This window comes from Capsicum annuum, chromosome 7 (genome assembly GCF_002878395.1).
Source record: "Capsicum annuum cultivar UCD-10X-F1 chromosome 7, UCD10Xv1.1, whole genome shotgun sequence".
In the NCBI taxonomy this organism is placed as follows: Eukaryota; Viridiplantae; Streptophyta; class Magnoliopsida; order Solanales; family Solanaceae; genus Capsicum; species Capsicum annuum.
The window spans coordinates 209,348,042-209,355,743 of record NC_061117.1 but is presented as its reverse complement, the minus strand read 5'-3'; the positions used below and the strand labels follow the sequence as shown (position 1 = coordinate 209,355,743).

The 7,702-nt window shown below is 30.7% G+C and overlaps 1 protein-coding gene across 2 annotated transcripts in view; it reads right to left on the bottom strand.

The window, feature by feature from the left end:
* LOC107878416 (ras-related protein YPT3) overlaps positions 1-2,272 on the bottom strand; it is a 7,457-nt gene extending 5,185 nt beyond the window's left edge. The window contains exon 1 of one of the 2 annotated variants that reach the window (XM_016725396.2): positions 1,870-2,272. In XM_016725396.2, coding sequence (XP_016580882.2) covers positions 1,870-2,090 — 221 coding nt within the window. In that variant the 5' untranslated portion in view covers positions 2,091-2,272. Of the gene's footprint in view, positions 1-1,866 lie in introns of both variants that reach the window. The other variant, XM_047415419.1, reaches the window with a different exon arrangement.
* Between the last annotated feature and the right edge of the window lie 5,430 nt (positions 2,273-7,702).

Here is a 7,702-nt window from a genome sequence, read left to right as displayed (position 1 = left end):
GCAAACTAAATTTCTAAAACTAGCTTTCTGATTGACACCACAATAGCATCAGAACAACAAGGATTACACATAGCCTGCATAAACATTGAATTGTATGATCATCTCGTCTAAAAGTCTGTTGGAGGCAACACCCCTTTATATACTTTTTTATGTTACTATCAAATCTGATTCTTCTTATGAACCAAGCACGTAAAAAATTTCTATTTTTTAAAATAACTGGTGGCAATAAGCTGACCATGTCCCTCGAATTCAATTAGGAATACAGATACGGCACCACATAGAAAAGAAATCCCATTCAAGAAACAATATCATGCAGACACTCTTCACAATAACAATAAACACAACAACAAGAACCCTACAAAGGGAAGATTAAACCAACAAAGCCACAAGCAATTCTGACTCATCTAAAACCCAAACACGTAAAATCAAGCACTTATGACTACTGTTGAACCCCGCTACTTAAAAATAGTGCAACAACATGCCCAATGCAGTCCCACAATGTGGGGTTTGGGGAGGGTAGAGTGTATGCAGACCTTACCCCTACCTTAGAGGTAGGAAGACTATTTTTGATAGACCCTCGGCTCGAGGAAAAACAATCCAAAGCAGTCAAAAAAAAAAAAGTAACAGAAGTACAAGAATCAACAATAGGTAATAACAAAACAATATCAGATAGTAGCAGCACGGAACAAAAAGTACAACAAAACAATATGATAATTGAGGTACAACGAACCAACAGCACAAGGAACAACATAACCAATAGCATGACTACTAATATGAATGGACAACAAGACAACCCACTGCTACTTACTAACTTACTACCCTAATCTGAGTCCTCCAAACCCTCGTATCCAAGATCATGTCCTCGGTAATCTGCAACCTTAAAAATATTGCAGACTTAAAAATAAACAAATAAAATTCTCATGCACTAACAGAGACGGTTACACATATTTCAACCAAGAATATGTAACCAATCAACAAAAGCACTATAACTCAAGCCATAAAAGCATAAATAAGGGGGGGGGATCATATACAGAAACATAAAAAGAGACATACATATCTAAACTATACTACCGACAACAACATGTCTGGTGTAATCGTTCCAGGGAGTGTAGAGCCTATCCAAACCTTAAGCGTACTAACTAGTAGCGATAGAGAGGCCGTATCAGATAGACCTTCTACTTAAAAGAAACATTTCATCTAAACTATACTACCAACAACAACAACATACCCGGTGTAATCCTACGAGTGGGGTTTAGGGAGTGTTGAGCAAGCGTACTCATACCTTACACTTACCTCGTAGAGATAAACAGGTTGTTTCCGATAGGCCCTCTACTTAAAAAAGCATTTCATCCAAACTATAATACCAACAACAACAACATACACAGTGTAATCCTACAAGTGGGATCTGAGGAGGGTAAAGTGTACGCACACCTTACTCCCACCTTGTAGTAATAGAGAGGTCATTTCTAATAGACCCTCTGCTTAAAAACAAACATTTCATCCAAACTATACCACCAACAAAAACGACATACACCATGTAATTTCACAAGTGGGGTCTACTAAGCAAGCAAAGAGGCTGTATTCAATAGACCCTGTGCTTAAAAAAACATTTCATCCAAACATATACTACCAACAAAAACAACAACAAAGTGTAATCACACAAGTGGGGTCCAGGAAGGATAAAGCGTAAGCAGACCTTGCCCCTATCTCTGCGAGATAAAGAAACTGTATCCCATAGACCCCTTCTTAAAAAACCATTTCATCTAAACTATACTACCATAAGAACGAAAGAAAAAAAAGTTTATATCAAGAATATTTTTTTTTTAAAAAAAAAGAAAGAACCAAGAAAATAAAAAAAGCAATCTTTACCTTTCCTGACCAGCAGTATCCCAAATCTTAGCTTTAATAACTTTACCATCAACATTCATACTTTTAGTAGCAAATTCAACACCAATAGTAGATTTAGACTCCAAATTGAATTCATTCTTTGTGAACCTTGAAAGCAGATTGGATTTACCAACACCTGAATCACCTATCAACACCAACTTAAATAGATAATCATACTCATCATCACCTCTATAACCTGCCATCTTTCAACTCTAAATCTTTAAACTATTAATAATTCACTGAAAAAGATTCAATTTTGGAAGGAAAAAAAAAAAAAAAAAAGAGAATTCTTGAAAGTGGAGAAGGAAGGGTAGGACTCTTGTCTTGAGTCTGGCTATATTCTAGGAACAGCTCGAAATAGTAGCAAATTCATAAGATGAAATGACATAGCTACCCTTTTGTATGTATTAATTTATTTTTTCAAAAAAAATTACAGCTAACATAGAAATTTAAAATTTTTTTTATGTATATTAACTAATTTTAAATACAAGGAAAGGAAATTAAGAAGAAAAAAACTAAATATATATAAATAAATTTATACACGTGGCACTTCGTGTTTACTACCATTGGATTGTGACTCCATGTCAGCATGTAAGGTGCCGAGACATACAGAAAGAAATTATTGAAAGTTAATAGGACCTCGTACAGATAAAGTGTGTCGTTGTAATTTTGATCATGCTTAAGGGGTATTTATGCTTTTTTTTTTATGAAATTTAATCTAATTAGTTGTCGGATGTATAAATTCAATGTATAATAGTAATATCTATATGATTATGCATACCGATTAGAATAAGTAAACATTAAATTTGTCCAACTATTTATGTGAAGATTTTTATTTTTATTTATCTGTCTAAATTTGAATTCACATTAAAAAATCTTTTACATTAATGAAATAATACGTCCTCTAATAAAAATGACTTCATCTCGAAAGCTCAAACTGGAAATTGTTTGTTAAGAATGAAAGTGATGAATAATTTTTTAGCTTTTTACAAGAAAAAAAAAATAGATTTTATGCCCTTTTTACTAAACATCTTCATTTTTATATATAAAAAATCTTTTAAAAAACTACTCAATAGTTAAAAAAAAAAAAATTAAAAATCTCATTTCTTCCATAAAAGAGTACGCTTACCACTTTATTCCAACTTTGTGGATTTATAATTCCTTTTCTCTGATGTATTTTATGTAGAAAAATGAAAACCCCAAAAAATGCTAGTAAAGAGTAGAAATTACATCAATTTTCCACTTAAACAAAAAACAAAAGGAATTGAAGTATAAATACAGGAAAATAACAGACCTACAAGCAACTTATTAGGGAAAGTTTTTTTCTTTTGGGGGTCCAAAACTTTAGGAAAGTTAATTAAAGATTGAAATATAAAGGCAACATGTTCTCCGCAATTATTGATAATAATAAATTATTACCTTAAAAAGGAAAAATATTCCATGTAAATATACTCTCTTTTATTTTCCTCTCCTTCTCTTTATGTAAATTTATTATAGTCGACTGATTTGATAAAATGAAAATGCAACTTAAAATCTGTATAGACATATCATGTATAGTTAGAACTGTCTGTATTGGGAGCGTTCGTCCAAAATTTCATGTTTGCTACAGAGAAGTATTGATATATGTATACTGATATTTGACATTCAGTTCTCATTTACCTATTATAAATATGTAAAATTAGAAAGAGCGTAAATATAAAAAATGCATGTAACTTTTTCCTTGTCAAATTATAAATAACTAATGTGCATCACTTAAATATAATTTTTTCTATTAAATTAGATATTCGTACTTGAAAATTACTGTGTGCGTGACATTAATTATGATTATCATAAATATTTTGATATTTTATTTTGTACATAATACTTTTTTTTATAAAAGTATTAGTAGCACATAATATTTAAACATACTGTTATAGAAAAGTAATTTTACAAAAAGTGTACCTCTATAATAAACGTCAGTGTTGTTATAGGTAGAATGAATAGAGAAGTAGAATATAATTATGAAAAATTGGTTCGGAAGAAAATCTGACTGTTATAATGAAATATCATTATAACGAGGTGATGTTATAGAAAATTCTGACTGCATCTGTTAGTTTAATATGAAATCACCGCAAGTAAATTTATATCCGATACAAATAGAAATATTGTATTCAGATTTTAAACAATGCGTTTAATTTAAATGACATATATCGCTGATTATATTCTTAAAACGTATGTATAATAAGTCCATACAAATTGTCATCAATATATGTCTTAATGTCATTCAAATTAATTTTTAAATCAAAACACAATCAATGGGAAAGGGTAAATTAGGAAGAACAATGTTTTAATTAATAATTAATGTTAAAACTTTTGTTTAGGCGTATAATTAGAACCACATACATCATTGTGGGATGTTGCGTTAGGCATGTGGGTGGGTCCAATTAGGCATAACTGATAAATAAATTCTTCTTGTCTAATAATTGGCATTGTAGATAAGTGTATTATATAAATGATCTAAAGATGTACGATCATACATGTACTCGAATTAGTTCTCGAGGTAAAAATTGTCCACGATTATCAAAAGAAATTGTTTAATTGATGCGGGGGATAAAGTCTTAAATTGTGCATGCTCGAGTCCACCAATTGGAGCACGAATAATATGATATGACGGAAATCAAAAAAATAGAATCAGCGTTAGTGATACTAAGAGAATGGACTTTCGATCTAACTCATTTCTAAAAACTAAAAAATAGAATCAGCGTTAGTGATACTAAGAGAATGAACTTTCGATCTAACTCATTTCTAAAAACTAACTTATAATGGAGTGTGGATTTACAATTACGGTATGAACTCAATACTTTTTAATGTAAACATAAATATGTGTGCAAATAAAAAACTGTTAAAATTATATAATTAAAAAAAAATAGAGTAGTAGGTATGAACCCATAACTTTAAAATATAATATCAAAAATACAAAATGGCTTACCAATAAAATTTAAATCATGAATCCGGAAGTGAATTATTGTGAAGATATTGAAGGATTCATAACTGAATTATTGCCAGTTGTTATGTTTTTTCTATAATTGAGAATTGATATATTAACTGTAATCCATTTGTCTTTGTTTTGAAAAACTGGAAATTGGCACAGCCACAGGATCTTTGTAATAATGCAGCCATTAATGGTGCTTTATAACTGATACTCGTAATTATAGTAACATCTATCCACAGTTTAATTGGCAGATAAGAGTACCATAATCTTGCATGATTTTCTTTTAAAAAGAAAAACTAAACATAATTTGGTTATTGAATAGATTGATTTTTTTGAAGATGCTTTTCTAAAAAAATCAAGTGATTCTTTATTTCTATTCATAAAACTACAATTTTTCCAAATAAAATGCATGAACTCAAGGTGAGTCAACACCAAAAACTCAGAATTGCATACACGAAGTCAAAATCATTAGTAATTATTGTCGGAATCAGCGATGCACTAAATATACCCTTGTTGATGATTCTTTACTCGACCATCATCTAGGGTTTTTTTTTTCGAACAATGTGATGTCATGCACAGGATAAATTCTCAATCTTTTCCTCTCTTATTACTAAAAAAAATTACATAATGTCTTTAAGAATTGGTCATACAAAGTATTCAGCAGTGTTTTCAAATTAATAGCTAAATAGTGTGACAATATCAGTCTGCCATACACCCAGTTACGGGGGGCTTTGGGCCACGGTGACAAAAGAGATTTAAAATGAGGTGTAGGCGACACAAGTCTTAGTAATTGAGTAGAGGTGACAATTACTTAATTATGGATTAAGAAAGTTTGAAAAATTTCAAAATAACTCACAAGTTTTTAAATTTACACTTTGATCCAAATGTTAATTAATATAACGGGAAACGAATTGAAGGAAAAAATATGTGTTTTTCTCTCTCCTCATCCGTTGTTATTTTCTCTCTATTCGCGATATTTGTTGTTGCTGCTTTATTCATCATCTTCTGATTCATTATCATCATCTTATACTTCATTATCATCTTCATATTCTTCTTGTTGACCATTGTTGTTGCTGTTGTTGTTACCCCAACTGATGCTCTCTGACCAAATTCTTATGTCAAATTTTGTTTCATAAATCACTTTCAACTTTGGCATTTACTTGAGAGGAGCCTTTGGTAAGTCAAATTATACCTTTTAGTTGAATTTGTCATCTGGGTAACTGCTAGTGTGCTGTTTTTTCAACAATAGCTAGCACGCGAACATGAATGCAACATAAGAGCAATCTGTTTAAACAGATCCATTATCTGCGGCACCAGATAAATGTTCTGTTGTAATAGTAGACTCATGTTGGATTCATGTTTATGGTTCTAGGTGCCCGTAATATGAATCGAATAGATGGGTATTCTGTTGCACCAGATTAGTAATCTGTTTCAACAGATAAATAATCTGTTTCACCAGATTATTAATCTGTTTCGAACAACAAAATACAGCTCCGGTTACAAACACAGCAGATAACTCAACTCATATGTTGATCTCTTGCTATTGATATTGAAATCAAATTATTCCTTAATTATAGACATGTCATTCATTGAGAAAAAAAAATAGACAGCACGAAAATTAAATAAGAAATAAAAAGTCAAATGCATCAAACATAAATTTTTATAAAACAAACAAAAAAATACATAGATAAAAGAAAAAAAAAAGAGCTTAATTATTATTATCATCATTATTATTTGTATGGTCAGCTGGCCAATCTTCAACCGGCAGCAGTAGCGCCCTCCTCAGCATACGGGTCTCCCGCAACATCCTTACTCTGACGGCGGTCAACTCGCAATGCAGGTCGTGAACCTCCGTCTGCAGTTCCCGCATGGCGTCTCGTAAAATAGCGACATCCCTCACAGGATCAGTCATATCTAGAAAACGCATAAGTTGACAAAACACACACGTAAAAATAAAAGTAAAGAAAAGAAAGAATTCGATTGTAATGCAACGTATATTTACACGAAAAACAAGAAAAAAACTTACCAGAGACAGGAAAAAGCTATCAAGTCCTTGAAGAGAAAGTAGTTGAAGGTGTAACAAGAGCAAGGAATAAATAGTGTGTGTAGAAAAATGAACGATTGAGTAAGGAAGGACCTATTTATAGAGGATTAAACTTGAATGAGTTAGGCAAAAAATCGCAACTGTTCACCTCCATTTATTAATGACATTCTTAATTACTGTAAAAAGTTATGACTTAATTAAATAAAATAATATTGTGATAAGTCATGACTTTTCAACTTTATTATTATTAATAATTAGTTCTTTCCAGGAATCATTTTTACACTGAGTTGGACAACAGATTATATATCTGGTGCATCAGATAACTCATCTGTGACAACAGATATATAATCCGTTGCAACAAATAGATAACCTGTTGCATCAGATAATATATTTGTGCAACATTTAATCTATATATCTTTTTTTAAAAAAAAATTATCTTCATGACAAAGTTTTTGACTTGTTAACTATACAAATTAATAAAGCAGATTTGAAGGCGCAACTATTCACCTCAATTTATTAATGACATTCTTGATTAATGTAAAAAGTTATGACTTAATTAAATTAAGCAATATTGTGATAAGTCATAACATGATTTTTTAATTATATAAATTAATAAAACAGATTTAAAGGCGCAACTGTTCACCTCCATTTATTAATGACATTCTTGATTACAGTAAAAAGTTATGACTTAATTAAATTAAGCAATATTGCGATAAGTCATGACTTTCAGCTTTATTATTATTATTAAAATAATTAGTTCTTTCCAGAAACCATTTTTTTTACACTGAGTTGGACAACAG